Genomic DNA, 21942 nt, shown 5'->3' with positions numbered 1-21942 from the left:
GGACAGAAAAAGTGGATAAGATTTATGGTTAGGAACCAGCAATCCGCTGAGGATTATGACTGAATTCATTGCCGTTAGATTAGATATCAATTAAGGAATCCTCTAGTTCTTAGACAAAATGATTTCTGTAATCATATATGACTTAAAACACGCACTAGTAGTTAAATAAAATTATTGCTAGTCTTTTCTTTGATAAAATTGACTGAAAATAAAACCGGTGTAGTTAAATTTATATGTTACGCATTTAAATCACCTAAAAGTGACCGTATCGTGAATGAACCTTTTTATAGATATCTCCGTTTATAGAGCGAGATTCCACGTGGAGATGAATCATTAATGATTCATTATGAGCCCAAACCAGACATTACTTCCATCTGTCAGGTGAGAAATAACCGATAAGGATAGACATAACATATCGAACGATGTATACTAAAATACAATACTACCTTTGGCAAATGAGTAATTTGAATCCATTTTTTTGTGCGTGAAAGTGAGTTTAACATACATTTTCAACGCTATATGTCCTACGCAATTAAATGTATTATAATTATGTGATATACGTACACTTCGTATAACTGGATATTTCAAACATTTGATACTACATTTTGCCTACTTAATTTAGGTGTTTTGCAGAGGTATGGTTAAAAGTACTTGATAAATGCGCAGTGAAGGGTGGAGACAGATATATAACTTTTATATATTGTGTTCTATTTCACGTCATGTGATTGCGTACACATATAAAATCTGATGATGTAAGCTGTTTCTTGTTAAGTGGAAATTTGACTTAACGTGCTGTCGGGTTCTCGCTCCAGTAAGAAAAGGTAAGTGCAATCTTTTATTCATGTCACAAGATTGGTAGATTATTGAAAATGTATGTTAAATTAAAAGTTTCAAAGACACTTATATTAAACTTAACGTAAATGTTATTATATCCAAGTAGTCCTATATTCTTAACGGAGGTCAAAATATTTCTTATTAACGCGCTTCCGGGTACGTGTACGGTAGTCCTTGTACACATCGTTGACTGCATTTTGATAAGCGTCTGAAGTGATCGAACATGAAGTTGTGTCTTCATATCAATTATACAAATGAAATTATACTTTTTGGGTGAAAAGTTTAGTAAAAACATATAGTATTATTTCTTAATTGTATAGTTGAGGTAAAGGTTGAACACCTCTAAATGGAGGCCTGATTCATACCGTTCAAAATGTTTTGTGAATCAGTTTTGTAGAAAGTAACATTTTAGCAGTTAAGCATCTTCACAAGAACACTGTTTCTGCAGCAAGGCTGAAAAAAATGGTGTTTCATTTATGTAAGGAGTTTTTAAGATGACAGGATTATCAGTGGTATCGATACGCAAATGTTTTAAACATTGACCCTTGAACTTACCCAAAGTGCATGTATGTCATCCGCACAACATATCTTACTCATTATAATTATTAGCTATCGTATTTAAATAGAATCTAATCAACGAAAAATAAATGATAAACAGAAATAATTGAACTACGATCATTTCGTCGGAAGTCCAAGGGCCCGTGAACAATGGACAATACAATATAAGTTTTATTTTTCTCGTTCGAATTGTTTGAAAGAATGCATCCTAAAGATCTACGAAAGGGTGGCGTGGACATACGGATGTTTTTCATCCGGTACAATTTCGTTCCTCTTCTAACAGGTTTTATAGAAATGTCATAATGTGTTTTAAAACTAAATAAGGGTCGTCCATGGCAGAGTGGTAACGGTTTCTGACTTTAAGTCGCTTGCTTCTCACCGCTGTGGGTTCGTATCCTCGTCTAGGTGTGTAGATTTTTTTCTTCCGACCGGCTTACGGAAGGTAGTTGGTTCTACCCAGGTGCGCACCTGTACCTGAGATAATACCCGGAGGGGCTCCTGAAATCTTTCTCAAACCCCAAAACTGAAAAGTGGCCATACTATCTACATTAAATGAGCCGTTCCATGAGAAAACCAACATAGTGGCTTTGCGACCAGCATGGATCCAGACCAGCCTGCGCATCCGCGCAGTCTGGTCAGGATCCATGCTGTTCGCTAACAGTTGCTCTAATTGCAATAGGCTTTGAAAGCGAACAGCATGGATCCTGACCAGACTGCGCGGATGCGCAGACTGGACTGGATCCATGTTGGTCGCAAAGCCACTCTGTTGGTTTTCTCATTGCGCGGCTCAAATGTTGTATCGTTGTGACGTTAAACCCACCAATAAAAAGAAATCCACCCAAAAAAACCCCTATCTATTACGGAGTATGCGACTTAAACATTAGGTTTCTATAAAACTGTAGATCCCTGCGATAAGATGGTTAAATTTGGTCAAAGTGTTTTTTCTAGTTGTTTCAGGAAGTTAGTTTCAAAAGGTTAAGAACAAAGAACCACACAAACATAAGTGCATGTATTTATGCATTGGTTAATGTTATCATAGAGACAGTATATTGATATTTTGTCATTTCAGGAAGTTAATGTACTTGCTCATATTTCATCGGACTAACTTTATTAGAAGGAAGAAAATATGCTGACCTATATACATGTTGTATCAAGATTTTTCGTTTTAAGCCTACATGCAGATATGCACCTAATCTAAAGGAAACGTGTTTTTTTATATTTAGGTTTCCCAGTGATATCGGCAGACGATGCAGGCGTTTAGATGACTTTCATTGTCTACGTGATGCCAGAAAAGGTAGGTTATTAATTAATATCATTTTTATGGGAATTATACCATACTGACTATTTGGTCACATTTTAAAATGCAGTTTATTTATACGATGTAAGTTAATATGTCAGTTGTTTCATACGGATTTGGTACTACCCGATACCAACTTCTACCTGCCTTCTGAACAGAGACTTCAGCTATACATGTGTTGTCCTGGTAACACAGAACTTTCACCTAGAGTACGGACCGAAGTCGCGATATCCATAGTTACTACCTTTACCTTTATTTTTCCGTTCACAATTTTCTTTGTTTTTTTTTTTTCGTGTGTGTATGTTTTTTTTATATACAGTAACAGTTATTCAGTGTAGGAATGGTAGCGCTAGGTTCGGAGTGGCCCAACTTTGGTTTATTGTACGGATCAGCATAAGCACATCACATATCTATTCTTTTGACTCCTGATTTTGAAAATGTAAATAGTGTTGGTGAATTATTTTGTCTGTTTTTTTTCTACCGCTTAATTTCCCAATGTGTACATGTATATACAGATATAAATCATTTACGGTACAGTTGAAAACTCGCGGCAAAAGTACTGGATTCAAGTTCTTACAACATTAGCGATCGACCCTTTCCAACATGTATTGTATCATTATTCAAAAGTGATGACATTATTATAAACTATTTGTACTATGCATACATAGACATATAAAACAAAATAACAAAATTGTGTTACGTTAGACCGGATCAAACAGCTTTGTCACAGGCGATCTCTTTTCCTCTGGTCTACCACTTTTCCTCTAACCGACCACTTCTCGGCCCATAACAGTAAATTTCTGACAGACAGTTGCAGCGGTAAAGAACAGACCAAAAGCAAACTACGAACACTTCTCACACGTTCAAAACTAGGAAAATAAACTTCTGTGATTACACGAAAACGAAACCCTTATGCTGTTTACGGGAAAACAATTCTACCATAAAACAAACAAAATATACGATACCGGCGAGCCTAGCACTTTCATTCATACACGGAACTACCCATTCATCGAAATTTGAAATAGTTGGCATTCACATCGAAGATCGAAATTCGAAATTCAGTTTCGAGATAGTTTCGAATTTTGAGTCAGCAGAGCTCGAAGATCGAAATTCATCTTCATTGCATATCGAATTTTGAGCTGGGATTAAATTTCAAGCCAGCTCGAAGATCGAAATTTAGATTTTCGAAACGATGTCTATGTTAACTTTTTCGTGCTGAAATAATTATTGTTTTTGAAAAAGAAGTGGACGACATCATGCCCTTTTATTCAAAACATGTTATGAGCGTGTCGCTCCAGATGTGCTGACCGTTGAAATTTCCATCTCTTCTTTTTTCGGAGAGAAGCGGTTAGTTAGAGGGAGCTCGTGGTAATCTGGCTAGGCAATCTGGCGACGAGATGAAATGCGTTACATACTAGTTAGGAGGTACAACTTGCTCCTCAAGTTTATGAAACTGGGTACGTTTGGTGTCCCTTTGCATGTTGTACCATGTAACGATACAAACAGTAACATGAACTCGAGTGTTTAGTTGCACTTATGATGTATCGCTATATCACGATTACTTCATAAAGTAAGCATTTTTTTCTTGTCTCTCCAGTGAATTATTAAAGTAGAACGTTGAACTGTATCTAGTAATTTCACAGTCAAACTTATCAAGTACATGTACAGTATTCACAGATTTTGCGGGCCATTAGGGTAAAACTTTTAGAAAGTCAAACCTGTCTATAAAGACCACCCTTGGGAGAGCCAAAATGTGGTCTTTATTGGGAGGTGATCTCTATTCAAAGTTAAAATACACAGCAGATGTAAAAATGGGAAACAAAACATGTGGTCTTTAGAGCCAGGTGGTCTCTGTTCAGAGGCGGTCTTTAACACAAGTTTGACTGTACAAGAAATATGTCTGTCTTACATGAGAGATAAAAAAAATACCCAGCGAACGCTAGAACTCGCATTTTCGCTCGTGGATATCGTGGATATGTTAAAAAACAGTTCAGAGTAAAAATCATCGAAACAAACTCGTCGAATCAATATAGCACGCTGAAGAAAATCTAGTCCAAATAATGGGACGTTTCGGGACAGCGTGATAACTTTTGACTGTCGCTGTCCCGTCAGAGGGATGACAACCCCTAAAATAAGTCATCCCGGTAAGCCAAATGAGTAAAGCTAAGGAAAATCGTAATTAATTCAAGAGCAATAAGTAATTCAGTAAGCAATAAGAGATGTATTTAATTGCACAACGGTTACTTGAAATCAAAACAAAAACAAGAAACCCAGTTATGAGCCATTACAAGGATAAAGACAAATTTTCCCCTTTTTTAAGAATAATTCAACGGCAGTAACGTTGGTGTTAATGTGTATGTCTGGATTACAATTGATGGAAATAAGTAATGTGGCACCGTTAAATGTCGCAACACCGTTGAATGTCACAATCACCGCTAAATGTCGCAAAATCTTCTGCCGCTTTATGTCACACATTAAACGCTAAATGTCGCAAGAATTTGTCCACCGTTATATGTCGCAACACCAACGCGTAATGTCGCACAGCAAAAGAAGAAAAAAATAACTAAGGTAAGTTCAATTTTGCCGCGCCATAAAATACGTAATTCATTTGATACTTAGAGGTTTGAACGTCGACGCGTTACTCTCCGCAGTACTAAAAACATTTTTGGTCAAAACTACAGAATCTAATGGAGTCCTGTTTAACTTATGCGATAATAATGTAATGCGTCGTGTCGCCCGTCGTATCTTTGTTGAACGTCGTGTCGCGCGTCGTTTCGTAATGTCGCGCGTTGTATCGCGGTATGTCGTGCGCCGATTTAAAAGAGTAAACGGTCAACACACAACACGAAAGATGACAAGATAATTTTGTTACATATGCTGGAATTGTTTTTACCAAATACCGACATTGGAAAGAGACGTTTTCGTAATATACCGTAGTAATGAAATTTGAACAGTTTTGCGCTTGCTTTCGAATTGTTATTAAACGATGAAAATGTTGGATTTCGTGCTTTTCGTTCGAAATAAGATATCGTGCACTAGAGAAAAAATGTCGAGTGCTCGAGAGAAGATGTCGTGCGCTCGAGATAATATGTCGAGCGCTTGAGATATTTTTTTTCTTAAAACAAAAGCGTCATGACGGTTCTGGATTGATCACTTGATAGACTATGAGCCAGAAGTGGTTTTGCTCCCCCCCCCAGGGAAATTTTGTGGACCATATTTTTTTGAAACTCCAATGTGTGGTGAACATTTTGGCATAAAGTTTGCAACTGGCGGGTGGGGCTTTTCTCCGTAAAAACACCTTAAAATACGTTACCCTCAAAACCAATAATTTTTTCATCAATTTTTACAGACAAATGGTACCATTATGTTAGTAAATCATTTCAAGTTTGCATATTTTATTACAAGGTGTATACTAGATGCTGCAATTTGATTAAATTTCAATATCTAAAATGTGATGTTAAAGAAGAAAAATATCAGAAAAAGATACGTTACCCTAAAAAAAACAACATTTTTGACATAAAGTTTTTATTGCAAATTTAGATGACCAGGTAATTAGAAATTGAAGTTACTATTAAAAAGTTCAAAGTTCAGCAAAAACAATGATATATAGATTGCTAGTATAAGTTAAGGGAAAGCATACTTTTAGCGATTCTTAAAATGTAACGTAATTCTTCCAAAATATGCTAATTTTCAATCATACCTACTTCAAACATGTTTTTCATTAAAATGTTCTATCAATTTTATATTGACATTCTTTAGTTACATGTAATACAACTATATACTTATTTATCAACAAGCCTCTAACTTGTAAGCTGTCTTACATTGAATTCTACATTACATTTTACATTACCAAACATACAAATTATATTGTATGTCTTCATTTTCTTTTAAACATACTTTATCAGTTGAAAAAAAAAACAACAATATAATTCTGTTCTCAACAGTATAGTTTTGCATTTCAAACTGAAGGTTTAACTCAAAACACGTATAAATATATCAAATTAAGTTACAATTTACGTTACCGAACAAACTAACTATATATATTGTGTTCTGTTACCTTAAATATACTGTAGCACTTAGAAAAAGCATATCTACAATTCAATCAAAATATGTTTTAACATAGTTTTGCATTTCAACTTTAAACCCATGTATTAAAAAAAAACAGTCTACGTTACAATTTACGTCGTACGTTACCTAACATATAAGCTATACATTTTCATGTATTCTGTATTGTGAACATATGCTTTATCTTTGAAAAATAGCAAACTTAAAATGATTTTTGTTTTGTTTTAAATATTTTGCTTTCAATTCTAAACACATTCTAGAACCTAATTTACATGGTCCATGATTACACCTTCACGAGAATATTACACACCCAAACATTTTTTAAACAATTGATATATATATTCAGCTATTTAAGCACATTGTAGTGACATACATAAAATATATACAGACATTGCCCAACACAGTGCTCTATAAAGATGCTAAATTTGAAACAGGCATATCACGATATTTAGAAATCTTGTGCATGTTTATGCACACACATTTTACATTTTGTTAACTGCTGTATGTTGTAACTGTGATTGTTTTGAATGTACAGTAGATTCATTCGTCAACATAGACTTCATCCAACATGTTGTCAATCTCAACTGTATCCTTAAGTAGATATACCATGTACATGTATCTTCTATGGAGCCGGTATCCAGTAATGGTCATGACTGGAATACTGTGACTTTCTTTAATACGGTATGTATATATTGATGGTAGTTCAATAAGACAATTATAGGAACTGCCTCAAAATAGGATATTCTGCAAGTGAAATTAATGTAACTCTAGTAGGTAAAGTAAAGTGCATTTGATTGCCCAGTCTGAAGGCAAGTTCTTACAAAACTAACCCTTTTGATGGTAAATATGGGACTTTAAACTTTTATGGGTGAATTCCGTTACCAATTGACAAGTTTATGCCAGACAGAGGACCTATTTGATTTGCAGTCATTTGAACCTCAACTGGTTTCTAGAGAACCTAAGGTCAGAGACAAATAACACTATTGGGGAATATTGTTACTAAAAGTCAAGCCACTTGTGTGAAGTTCGGAGGCCACTTCCTTCCAAAGGTTTGTGGACCTCATACTAGCAACCCTATTCAACATCAACATCAAAAGCCTGCTAGAGTACTGCCCTTCAATCACACTGGGCAGTTGCCTTTTAATAATGTTGGGTACCAACAGTCAATCTATCATTGTTTTGTCTAGGTCATGAGGGCATTTGTCTAGGTCATGGGGGCATACAGGTCTAGTGGTTGCCACTACTAGAAACCTTATTGTATTCGGTACCACCTTCCTGCATTTAACCTAAGTGCATGTACATCAAATCCATCTCCATGACAGCAATATGTTGAACAATACTTGTCCTGCGTCGCAAACTGCAGTGTCGTTGTTTGAGGATCAGTGTCCTTCATGTCTATTTTACTAATTCCTTCATTCCGAGGTTGGTAGTTTACACTACCCTTACTGTGCACATTTCAGGGGAAAGGGTTTTGTTATGACAATAATTACTGTATGGACCTTGCTCCTGAAACTATGGCTTTACACAATTATGGAAACATCGACTAGGAGGGGCTGGATCTATGGGATGTGTTCAGGTCTCATGTTCTGATGGATAGACCAGTAGGGGCACTTTGTGCCAGAGTCTCACTTATTGGTCTGGTTTTGGCTTGCTTACCCTTACTCAGTAAGTGGACGTGTGGATTTAGTTAAGTGGCGGCAGGATCAACTTATCTCCAGTGTGAGACTGCAGTCTCTAAAACTGATGGTAGATATGGCTGTGCAGCCTTTATTTAACCACAACATCCTTTGTACTTGGGTTGAAACACGAGTCCCTTCCAGATGGGTATTGGTATTTCGGGACATGTTGCGGGACCTGTCTGGTTTAAGCAAAAGAGATTCTTGGGCTGGAGGCATAGGAAAGGGACTTCGGGTCTTGGATCATTTACTTTAGATCCTCGTTTAGATATGTGTCAGCAGAGGCAAAGCCCAGTCCAGCAATAGACGCAGAAACTGTGTCTATCTGTTTGAAGTCTTCCCAGCTTCCTGGGTATCCAAGGTTTATCCTTGTGAAAGATGCAGAAGCTATGTCCATCCGTCCGCCAAACTTTCAAGAAAACCCAAGTTTCTCAGATGTGTATGTTTTGCTAGGTATCTTGACTGTGTTTTAGAAATTTAGGTCAGAATGAGTATCCCATAGTACACATTAGTATGGGTATTCCAGCATGGTAATAATTTGGTACATTTCTCCGTGCAACCTAAGAGTTTATGAACTAATGCAGTATATGTATCACCTGGCATACATTATTGTCAGTATTATGGTCCTTGCTCTGGGTATCCCAAGGCCTTAATAATTTGGTATTTTTTTCCAGGCATCCCGGAGGTTTATGAACTTGGGTCAGGGTATCCCATGGCCTTAAGTTTTGTTATTATAAGATATGTGTGGAGTAACTGCTTCAGTATAGTAATTAACCATCCATTGGGGAATCTCGCCTGTTTTAAGAAGGAAGTACTTGTGGTCTGCTTTGCATTAGATGTATAATCGTTATTGGCAAAACCTCCATGTTAATTATCCTGCAGGGTATCCCTGTTATGTCTGATTCTGCAAGGAATCCATTTGTGGCCTCCCAAGCCCTTATGACCCACTTTATAGAACAGGGCTGGGGGGAGTGTAGTGAGAATGCTGTTAATGGTTACCAAGGTCACTGCCAGAGGTCACAGGAGAAACAGCAAATCAGCGAGGAGGATCGACATCACATGGCTAGGAGGATCAATCGTTTACGAGGAATATCTCCTCTCGACCAGACTCTATTGAATGCAGTTGTATTTATCATCAACAACCGAAATCTAAGGCCATCTGCCTTTTAGCGTTAGAAACCTCTTCTGCCCCTAATAAGAGTGTCGACCCCGGTATAGTGAATACCATTTTCACTTCAAGCTCAATGTCACACTTAGTCGTCAGAGGTCATACCTTAGGACTAATATTGCTTCGCATTGCGGAGTCTATGTTATTTAATTATACTAATGATAATTATGATATGCAGTCATACTGGTACATTCAAAGAGCTATATATTCTTAATATACATTTAAATAATATTTCTAATGAATTATAAAATCTATATACATTTATTTGATAATGTTGTTCATGTCTGATGATGTTTATTTATAGTCCAATGTATAAATTTTTTAAAATCCTAACCATATAGGTAATACCAAAATTTTAAATATTTTTTCTTTAACACATATTTTGGAAAGGTAACGTATCATATGTGACGTATCGAATAAGTTAACTCTAGGGACAGTTTTATTATATATAAATTTAATTACTGAACTGTGTATTGGCCATTATCAGTATTTTACGACTTAAAAATATCATCATTGTTGATATATTTCTATGTTCTAGTAATTTCAAAAAGAGTAACGTAAGTTACGGATAATACATAACATCTGTTCACCTAAAATGATATGAACATATGATAATTTCAATTTTAAATACATAAACATATCTAAGTGTCTTGTTTATTACGATTAATTGTACAACAGGTATGTTTATAATATTAAATTAACATAAATGGTGAATTAAATGAAAATTTTGCATGGTAACGTATTTTAAATCTCCGTAACTCGTTAAAGCCCCAACGGAAACTTGCAAACTTTTGTCTGTGAATGCCAACAACCATAAGGTTTAAGAAAACCATAGTGTTGAAAATTCCCCCTGGGGTGTGGGAGGGGGGGGGGGGGTGAAAGCAGGGTCAATTGTCAGCTCAAGGTCTATGAGTTTCACAGCGAAAACATCTGTTAAAACTCCAGCAAGCCGGAGCCACCAGCGGTCATTTTTCCAAAATCATATATTGTGAACAGTCTAAGTAGAATGGTTCCATGAAGAGTCATTTGCTGTAAATTGTTTTGACAAACAGAAAATAAGTCATAGCGGCCATGTTTTTAACATAACAAAATACCATTAACAACACAAAAAGAACTATTACTGTTTGCAATTATTGTAATATCGAATAAGCAGTTTCAAACAAGTAATTTGGCAGAACTTGACTTTTTACCAAACTTGTCGGCTCCTCCATGGACGGGCTTACTGTTCTTATATGTGTAAATAGAATACTTTGAAATCTTCTTGTCTAAATATAGCTTGTTCGATTTCAGAGTACATGATTATCCGCAGTTATTAATTGAACATGACTTATATTTTCAGGATGTCTTGGCATTAAAATATCACGTGAACATTTAACTAGGACTGCTCACGCACTTGTACAAAAACGTGGCCATTGGTAGACAGGATTTTTTTCATATCTTTTAAGCTGTAAAACTCGGGCGAACAATCTAGGACCATTATAACCCTCGTGTTAAAAGATAAAATTATCTCGAGCACTCGACATATCTGGAGCGCTCTACATCTTATCTCCGTCGTTTATATGACTGAAAAATTGTTGAAAAAGACGTTAAACCCGAACACACACACACACACACACACACGCACGCACACACACATCTTATCTAAAATTCGTGACATTTTGTCACGAGTGCATGGCGTCTTATCTCGAGCGCGTGACAACTTATTTCGATCGCTCGACGTCTTATCTCGAGTGCACGACATCTTATCTGGATTGCACGACATCATTTCTCGAGCACTCGAAACTTTTTCTCGAGTATTCGACATATTATCGAGCGCACGACATCTTATCTTGAACGCAGGACATTTTATCTTGAATTCACGACTTTTTATTTCGATCGTTTGTGATAATGTTATTAAAAACATAAGTGTGTGTCATAAACAAATCACTGTACTTTTATGTAGTTGTAACAAAGTTAAAATTTTGCATTTGTATATAGATAGTTGCCGATAACTTTCCCGCATGATACCAAATATAGTAAAAAAAAATTATTTTCAGTCAAAATTGTAGGCTAAACTAGCCTAGCCAAGCCCAGTCAAGCCTGACTCATTTAAGTAAAAGCTGCTAAAAGAAGGAAAATGTATGATATATGTGAAATAAAAAGATCTTTGTGAGACTTTGACCTGTTCGTGCATGATCCGCCCACTGCCAATTAACATAAACAGTGTTCCTTTGTTTTGTACCGTGCAGCAGTATAAAACGTGTGATCTTCTATTGATTCATCATGGGTTCTATTTCAAAGTAACACATCATTATCATCCCTGCCCACATTCTCCCCTCACTCTTCAAACCCCATCCCCACACATTAACCCCCTCCCCACCCCCACCCACAAAAAATGTCGTGTTTTTTTACTATTTGTTGTATTGTGTATTATGTTCCTGCTTCATAATTCACCCCTTTCCAAACCCCCACCGCACCCCACAAACATAGCTATTACAGTGTTATTACCAACCCGTATTTATGTAAGGGAAACATTAAAATAACACTGATCCTATTTCAAAATATTTACACAGATATCTTTCTTGCGTGACCCTCTGTCAAAATTAAGCGATATATGGCCATCACCACCCTCTTGTTTCTATATGTACTAGCAATTAGTATAAAGATGATTATTTGTATAACATTAACTATTAAGTCTGCTGCCTCCGTCACCATATGAGCCGCGCCATGAGAAAACCAACATGGTGCGTTTGCCACCAGCATGGATCCAGACCAGCCTGCGTATCCGCGAAGTCTGGTCAGGATCCATGCTGTTTGCTTTCAAAGCCTATTGCAATTAGAGAAACTGTTAGCGAACAGCATGGGTCCTGACCAGACTGCGCGGATGCGCTGGCTGGTCTGGATCCATGCTGGTCGCAAATGCACTATGTTGGTTTTCTCATGGTGCGGCTCATATTATTTTGCTATTGAAGATTCAAGTTTATTACATAAAATAAAATTTGAAAAAGACTTACACAGTGAAATTTTAATATATGTCTTAGTTTTGAATAGACAGTGCCACATTTAGCGTTGACTTTGCGACTTATAACGGTGGACAAAGTCTTAGCGTTAAAAGTGCGGCAGATGATTTTGCGACGTTTAGCGGTGGTTGCGACATTTAACGTCAACCTTGCGACATTTAACTATGCTTGCGAGACATTTAACGGTAATTGCGACATTTATCGGGTGCCACAAGACATCCTCCAATTCCTAACTATCGCATACAAATAATCACAAAGTTGCCTTTTTAACAAATTAAATTCAGGGGCAAAAATTAGTGTGTTTACAAACACACCAAATATTCACTCAGTGTGAATAACCATTACAGAGGGACAAAACCTGTAGCGCATTGAAGGGCAATAACTCTTGTATCTTTGTGCAGGTTCTGACTGTATTTGCTAGACTTAATTATCGTTATGATACAATTATATATGTATAATGTCAATTAAATCCTATATAAAATGTGAATATATAAGCAAAATATTCATTTTAAAGAAGATTAGGGGCGATAACAGCTTCGAGTGAATACAAACATTTCATATGAACACAATATGACGAATCATCACAGATAATGGTTGCAGAAGGATATCCGCAGACGAAAACACGGACAACGCTAAAATTTATAGAATACATCGGGGGATAAAACATGTCGTGTAGCTAAACGTTGTATCTTATTAACGGAGACTGAATCAGTAAGCTTTAAACCAAAGTACATTCGTTTTTTTTTTATGATCCATGTATATGTTTTGGATGTTATTGTTTTGCAGATCTGTATACAAACCTGCTGTTTGTATAAACTAGATTGAGCTGAACTTCGCAGCAAATTTGTTCAGTATTGTTTTGCAGATGAATCTAATTAATTAACTAGATCAATTGACCAATATCATGCCGAGACGTGTATCAACCTGGGTTAGGAGATAACTGTAAAATTTGATTAGGAGTTGGACCTATATCTCTGATTAAATATGGGAAAGTTTTAACAAAGATTCACAATATGTGATCCATTACCCCAGCGACTTATCAAATTTCGTACAGCCTTGTGAAATGACAAAACAGAGAAAAAAAAATGACAATGACTTCCCTCACCTTTCCACCGACAAAAAAAAAATGCACGCACACAAACACGACAAAAAAGTTACTCGTCTGCGTGGACACAGCACATAACCGATTCGGAGTGTTAAAATGTATTAAATCATTTCCTGAAGGCATACCATAACCGATTCGGAGTGTTTAAATGTATAAAAACATTTTCTGCTATATATTATTTCGATTTATATATATATAGTGAATGAAATAGAGAATTATTATTTTTTTGGCGAACGTATTGTGCCACATAGTAATTCGACGTGACGTAAACGCGACCGTGTTTTAAACCGTAGACATCTAATTATCAAATAATCAAGGCCTTGCCTTCGAGTTGCTTGTCGTCAGATTTATCATGGTTCAGGACCTGAACCGTTAGTCCGAGTGGTTAAATATCTAAGCATCTGAACGATGAAACGTGGTAAATTAGACGATAAACCACGAGAAGGCCTTGATTGTTTTCATTCTTTCATGCCTAATCTGCGATACCCGTAGAGACCCGATGTTTATTACTTTCTTTCGTGATATCAGTCAAGTCATTTTCTGTCGCGACATCGTAAAGGCTCGAAATACATTGAATGAATATTAAATACCCGGTTTAAAAGAAATCTTGTATCTCTTAGTTTTTAACGTTGTAGTAAAACACTTGATTGACCTCAAACGGGTTAATAAGGCGTCAAAGCGTATAAGAAGAGCAGGTATATAGACGGTACTCGTACTATATATTCTGTGTACATTGGGGATTCATATTTCATAATGAGATACTAGTTTATGTGAACCCGCAAGTTATATATTATTTCGCATTTGATGTTTTATCATTTGCCTGTACAGAAGAAAAGTTTATTAAACGCTACGCCATGTTTATCTAATTCATCTTCCCACGACATTGCTTGAAGTCAATTATGATTTTATGTTCGAAACTATTGACTGTCTTATACATTAACATCTTCATTTGAACATAAAACGTCTCGTCCTGTGCTCGAACCTGTGTCCTCTCTATTCCTAGTCGTCAGTACCAAAATTCGTTGCTACCATTTTGAGGCGGACCAGTGCTCTAACCAGGGAAAACTATGCAAAGAATGAGAGTCAACTGATTTTTATCAAAATTTCCAACCAGATGAGGTGTTAAGTTGTGTTTACCCAGATGAAACCCTTTGCAACTGGAACAACTTATGTTCAAGTAATTCATCACACACACACACACACACACACACACACACACACACACACACACACACACACACACACATCATTGTAAAAGAATCCTTCCCTATTATAATATCAAACCAACTTAAGTTTATCAAAATTAAACAAGACTGTCTGAACATGCCTGTAGCTGTATTGCGAGATTAGGAGCTATCTATGTATAGTATATGTAAATGACGCGGACTCTGTACCACTCTAATGTACCGTCACATGGTCGCACTAATTGCCTCGTAGCTCATAAGTATTAACTGCGGTTGGATAAGAGGATCCGACTATTGCATACTTAACTCTAGAACAAGTACTCTTCAAATTCATTCATACAGTAAAACAATCAAATCAACGCTAATTATTACGGCATCTTGAACAATTTAGTTTTATACTCACTTTGCCGACGGGCAAATCGCTGTGCGGATTGTCGCTTAGGTTAGTTATAAATTTGTACGGTACAGTAACTCTCAATATTTAATATATGTAACTATATACTTTCATCATAGATTGTTTACATAGTAAAATACATCAAATACCTGATAAATAGGCATGCAAACTAATACTGTGAATAGTAGCGATTAAAAATAATGGAGTTAACTCAAGGTATGTTTGTATGTTTTTTATTCTTCCTTTATTCCATTCACGTGAGATACCAACAATTAATTTTCAATTCTAATTTGCATTTTTGTGGTAAGATGTTTATATCAATTGTCATGCATTAAAAACAATGCAAATACGATCATGTGTGAACGTACATAATTTGAAAGCAACTATGGTACACCATAGATAGAACATAAAAATATAACTGCATGTTAAGCAATATAGTTCAATTATATATGTACCGTTAAAACAAAATGGAACACAGTAATAAAGGGATAACTGCACGAGTTATGTTGCGTCCTTGATTATGCATCTTACGTTGACGTTATTTCCTTCAGAAAAGTTTTTTTATCGCGTTATTTATCGTCAGGCTCCGACACATATGCACTGAAATAATTCATATAAGGGGAAATACTTGATCGATTAGAATAAAGCACTGTTAACCATGGATGTCCTGCTTAAGTCACAATGCATGAAAAGATACATCATGCATTATTATACGATGTAACTTTTGAATTTTGTGTGATAGAGTGCACTGTTAATTCTCATTAGCTATAAACGTGGCAAAATTTTATGTTGAAATATTTCATAGAGCAGGGTTTTCGAACCGAATTGATAACGACTTACCGTGTGTCACTCTGTATCTGGCCTCCAGGAGTATTAGGCTACAAAGCAACCCGCTGTTATAACACTTTCCGGCAACTATATATACAGTGGCGTAGTTTGAATACAGTAAGAAACAAGAAGTGTCCTTGCACATGCGTGTGATCGAAATCCGTGGTATAGCACCAAGCTGTCTATTGTTGGAGACTTTTCTAACATTTATTTTCATTCAGTTATCTTGCATCGGATTTATGAACAATAAATTCGAATAAAACACTGAAAATGCTGTAATTCCACAGCCTGGTTAACATTTTCTTTCGAAAATTCCAGTTCAGCTATAGTTAAAAATATGTCATATTCGTAAACTACATGCAGTTCTATATCACAATAGTAGAAATATTGTTGTAACAGTAAGTGCTTATTTTAGGCCAGTGCGAACAACACGTATCGAACTTCGATTCCTGATATATGAAGAACAACTGAAGAAACAGAGGGGTACTATATAATAGCTATGTGTCAGTAGATTTGATTGAATAGGCCGCAGCTAAAATTTGCTGTAGTTCCACGCGAAACTGTTTATGCGGGTCTCAGGGTGTAAAACCGAAATTTGAGATATCCGGTATCTGATTTTTTGTTTCAGTTGACAGTTTTAAAACTGACGAATGATAATTAAGGTTGCATTCTGGGACTGATTTTATAATATTACCGTTCTTCTAATATACATCGAGTACAGTCCAAGTCCGTTACTCTAATTACCTCCCCTGACGGCCCGTCCAAGTAATATAATATCGGACTGAAATGGAATGAAAGTGAGAATTACGTCACGAGTAAGACCACGAAGTGTTATTTTAATTACTGGTGATTGTCAATGAATGTTCTCTTTTCTCTATTTTCAGGCATTTTTACTAATGAGGGCAGTGCGAATACAAAACCATGAATTTCCCGTGCAAGAAAGAATGGAAGACTTCTTGCCTTTATGTAGCAGCCTAGAACGCGAACAATACACTTTACAGCGTCTTAATTCCGCCGGAGATACAGACACCAGCATGGAAGACGTTCAGAACTTAAGTCCATCTTCGAGCGTTTGGGACCTTGATTCTATGGACGACGAAATGTATTTGGAATATCTTTTTTCGCAAGGGCTAGCGGACTCTATTGAAAAACCAAGCAGCGTAAATCCAGTGTTTGTGAATAGGAATAACGAAAAAGTGACGTCATTTTGCGATAGCTATTGCAATAGCTTGCTAGCCGATTTGCCAAAAGAAACACTGAGTAGTGATTCCGACTCAGACTCGTGTGACGTTTTTCCACCTGAAAATAAGGACTTTGTCGTACTAGGCGTTGGTCTTCAAAGTTTAATGCATACCTATGCAGCTAAGGCAACTAATCAGAAGTCACAAAATCCACAAGACTTAATGATCGACCAGTTTCCCCGTCCCCCGCAGATTGTTCTGCCTCGTGCTCAAATCCATCCGCAATATACTATAAACAACGCTAACTCACTATTGACACAAACTTCCTTCTTAAACGCTGTGAAAGTCCGAACTATGAAAACCCAAGTGTCGCGTAGCAACAGCTGCACCAAGCCAGTAGCAGACGACAAAATTTTTCACTGCACGTACGCCGGATGTACCAAAGTTTACAGCAAATCATCGCACCTGAAGGCTCATCTACGACGTCATACTGGCGAGAAGCCGTTCAGCTGTACGTGGCCGGGGTGTGGTTGGCGGTTTTCACGCTCAGACGAACTCGCGAGGCACAAGCGGTCTCATTCCGGCATTAAACCATACCAGTGTAAAATTTGTGAAAAGAAATTTTCACGTTCCGACCACTTATCAAAACATTTGAAAGTTCATAGAAAACGCAACGGGTCGTAGGAAATATGAAATCTTAAAGAAACATTTAATAAATTAAAATTCATAACTTCATTAACAATACTGAAAACAGCTAATCATTCTTGAAATGGAATAGTGCTACCGTTATCCTTTATAGTTGGTTGAATTTTTCATTTTTTTTCTGATGCTTGGATGGATCTTATTTGGAAAGGTTTACATCAACTTGCATAAGGACTACCGCTATCCATTATAAAAGATAAGCATTTAATGTTATGACATAGTGACTTTGTTCGATATTTTTCGGGTATGTGTGTGTAAGGGGGTGGGGGGGGGGGGGGGGGGTTAAGGAAGGTGGAGTGTGTTCAGCGCTTCATCGATACACAGAGGGATGAGCGCGAAACTATTGTAACTGTATTAAATAAAAGAAAAAGATACAATAGTTTCGCACTCAAACCTCGAAATGCATTTGTAGATGAGCCTCGTCGTTCTTTGTATACTGTTTAACTTGCAGATGTTTACAAAGATAATGCACAACGCATATGTTTAAAATTCGAGTGAATAATTTCGTCTAATTAAAGTTGTAAAATGCCCATGTCTGTACGCTCCCTTGAATTTTAATATCTTATCTTGAGATAAGTTCCTTTTAACTATATAAGGATATGTGTATTACTTAATCAAAATTGACTCTCCTTATAACTTCTTTTAATTATTCTTTTTTTTTGTTTAAGCTAACTCTATGTTTCTGTTAAATTGAGGAGCTATCGTACAGCATCTAAATCTTGTACCGGTCAAATCAACACCCTGATTAAATTAAATGAGCCGTGCCATGAGAAAACCAACATAGTGGCTTTGCGACCAGCATGGATCCAGACCAGCCTGCGCATCCGCGCAGTCTGGTCAGGATCCATGCTGTTCGCGAACAGTTTCTCCAATTCCAATAGGCTTTAAAAGCGAACAGCATGGAGCCTGACCAGACTGCGCGGATGCGCAGGCTGGTCTGGATCCATGCTGGTCGCAAACCCACTATGTTGATTTTCTCATGGCACGGCTCAAATAGTTACTGTGTCAGTAAATTCGGTTATAGCCGGACTTATCTTCAAGCCTGGCCATTCCAGCGAGGTCAGTGATTTTGTAAGCACTCTAGTTTTTCAGGTTTCAGATATCACAACATAATTAAGGACAGCAGCACAATATCTACTAAATTTGTGCCAGCATGTAATCAAGGACGAGAGACAAGTTCACTTAAAGTGACTGCTGACAGAGAGCTTTGATTAAGTATAGTTGAGTGCCTCTTTCCGTTTCCTTTTAAATTTAGCTTCTATTACTATTAATTTTGTTTTGTTTTTCTTGAGACATTTTTGCACAAACGTATTGTTTCCTTGGCATCTGTATGAGAGTTGATAAATACTGTGCAACTTCTGTTAACAGACCCTTTGAAGCGGTGATACCACCTTTTTCAGACAAGATTCGGTTCTTATAATTAATTCCCAGCCACCATTATATATCGGGCCTAAAACGAACCGATATGGTACTCAATTTCGACCCAATATCAGTTTTGCAAAGTTGACGTAAATGTGGTCCGATATTGTTTCCAACAGATAGCGGTTATGTGTTGATGCCTGATATCGGTTAAATATCGCATCTATATCATAAACAGATATCGGTTTGCCGATATTGGTCCGGTATATCAATGTCTGGGTAGTAGCTTTGCCTAAATAATACGGTAGTGATCTCTGTAAAATATATAAATTGCGGTCCCCCCAGACTCACTGCACAGCTGTGGTTAAACGGTATAATTTATATGTTTAAAAAGTTTTAAAGTGTTTGACACAAACATTCCATAAAAACTACGCTGCCACCTATTACAGTTATGCATATGTGTGTTAAGAAATACTCATATTTTTTAAAAATGCTGGTCATTAATTTGTTATGAAAAAATATTTGTATTTAATTTTAACAATCAGTTTCTTACAATATGTTAAAGGTGTTTGAAGCATTTTTAGAGATAAGTATATGTATTCTGTTGTGAACATTTCTTCCGTGACAGTATAGATTATGTATATGACATTTATTGAAGTTGACATGTAGAAATAAAGAGCATTTCTACCGTAATCAGCTTTTGTTTTTTCTGTCATTTTCTTTTTTTAAGTAAGGACGGTTAATGACATTTTAAGACTCTTTAAACCACTAACTGCCAGTTCTTATGTAGAAATAATTTTCTTTTTTACATTCTGTCAATGTGTGTTCTAGGAGTATGTGTTGAGTCCTTGTTGTCCTGTACTATATCTCAGAGTCTGATGTGCTTATCTGTTTTCGTAGTACTGTATCTTTGTATTTGTTGGACTGCACTATATCATACTTCACTGTATCTCGATGTCTGCTGCATTGCTTGCATCTCGGCTTTCGGTAAGATACCCTTTATCTCGGTTATTGTAATGTTTTAATGTATCTCGGTTTCTGTTATGTTGCACTGGTCCGCGGTACATGTTGTGGTGTTCTTCGGCTTTGTATTGGTTTCTGCTGTGCTGCAGTCTATCTCGGTTTCTTGTCCTGCTGCACTGTGTTGCGGTGTCTCTTATACTGAACTGTATAATGATGTATGTTGTGCTGTAAATTGTATTAAGGTATCTGTCACACTGCACAGTATTTCTGTTTCTATAATGTTTTATTGTATTTCCGTTACTGTTTTGCTTCAGTGCGTCTCAGTTTCTGTTATGTTGCACTATATCTCAGTTTCAAATTATGTTGTGTCGTGTCTTGAAGTATGTCATACCGAGTTATTGTCTGACATGATGAACTGTTTCTCGTTTTAATGCAAACAATTTTAAACATCGAATTATATTGTGCATTACTGTTTCATGGTTTCCGTTATACTGAGCTGTATCTCGTTTACTTCAATGTTTTACTGTTTCTCGGGTTTGTTTTGCTAAGCTGTATCTCGGTTTCTTTTATGCTGAGCTGCATCTCGGTTTCTGTTATGTTGAGCTGTATCTCGGTTTCTGTTATGCTGAGCTGTATCTCGGTTTCTGTTATGCTGGCTGTATCTCGTTTGCTTCAATGTTTTACTGTTTCTCGGGTTTGTTTTGCTAAGCTGTATCTCGGTTTCTGTTATGCTGAGCTGCATCTCGGTTTCTGTTATGTTGAGCTGTATCTCGGTTTCTGTTATGCTGAGCTGTATCTCGGTTTCTGTTATGCTGAGCTGAATCTCGGTTTCTGTTATGCTGAGCTGTATCTCGTTTACTGTCTTGCTAAGCTGTATCTCGGTTTCTGTTATGCTAAGCTGTATCTTGGTTTCTGTTATGCTGAGCTGTATCTCGGTTTCTGTTATGCTGAGCTGTATCTCGTTTACTGTTTTGCTAAGCTGTATCTTGGTTTCTGTTATGCTGAGCTGTATCTCGTTCACTTTGATGTTTAACTCAGTTTCTGTTAGACTGCACAGCGTGGTAGTATCTGTTGTACCATTCCGATTATTTGGTTCTTTGGTTTATATTGTACTCGGTATCTCGATTTCTTATTGTTCTGCTTTTAGACATATTCAGACAATAATCCACAGTAATTCAGCTTCATAGCTCAGTAAACTGTCGCTTAGTATCTCTGTAATTAGGTCTCCCTCTCACTGGGGGAGACATATTGTTTTTGCCCTGTCCATCCGTCCGTCCGTCCGTCTGTCAGACTTCATTTCTGATCAATAACTGGAGAACCATTTGACATAGAACCTTCAAAGTTCATAGAGTGGCAGGGCTTATAGCGTAGACGACCCCTATTGTTATTCGGGTCACTCCATCAAAGGTCAAGGTCACAGGGGCCTGAACATGGAAAAACATTTCCGATCAATAACTTGAGGTTATTGAGATCACGGAAAACGGTTTCCAATCAATAACTTGAGAACCATTTTAACCAGAACCTTCAAACTTCATAGGATGATAGGACTTACAGAGTAGGTGACCCTTATCGTTTTTGGGGTCCCTCCATCAAAGGTCAAGGTCACAGGTGCCTGAACATGGTAAACCG

General features: G+C 36.9%; 1 protein-coding gene across 5 annotated transcripts; it reads left to right on the top strand.

Moving 5' to 3' along the window:
- Positions 1 to 20043, top strand: LOC123528552 (early growth response protein 1-like). Of its 5 annotated transcripts, XM_045308350.2 has the most exons (4): positions 1 to 381; positions 623 to 821; positions 2616 to 2686; positions 16993 to 20043. In XM_045308350.2, exons 3-4 carry the CDS (start codon positions 2654 to 2656, stop codon positions 17971 to 17973), a joined length of 1014 nt encoding a protein of 337 aa, XP_045164285.2. In that variant the 5' UTR covers positions 1 to 381; positions 623 to 821; positions 2616 to 2653; the 3' UTR covers positions 17974 to 20043. The 5 variants fall into 5 exon arrangements, with proteins under 5 accessions (XP_045164285.2, XP_045164282.2, XP_053377917.1 ...); XM_045308347.2 differs by having other exon boundaries at positions 1 to 821; XM_053521942.1 differs by lacking the exons at positions 1 to 381; positions 623 to 821 and adding an exon at positions 1632 to 1649.
- Positions 20044 to 21942: the final 1899 nt, after the last annotated feature.

The sequence above is a fragment of the Mercenaria mercenaria genome, chromosome 13, assembly GCF_021730395.1.
Source record: "Mercenaria mercenaria strain notata chromosome 13, MADL_Memer_1, whole genome shotgun sequence".
NCBI lineage: Eukaryota > Metazoa > Mollusca > Bivalvia > Venerida > Veneridae > Mercenaria > Mercenaria mercenaria.
Note: the sequence above shows the minus strand (reverse complement) of the source record. Positions and strands in the feature narration are given on the sequence as shown.

What these genes read in the sequence shown, in the direction of transcription:
- LOC123528552 (XM_045308350.2), top strand. Translation starts at nt 2,654, where the DNA reads ATGACTTTCATTGTCTACGTGATGCCAGAAAAG. An exon ending in TCTACGTGATGCCAGAAAAG is followed by an intron (nt 2,687 to 16,992) that starts GTAGGTTATTAA and finishes CTCTATTTTCAG; the next exon opens with GCATTTTTACTAATGAGGGC.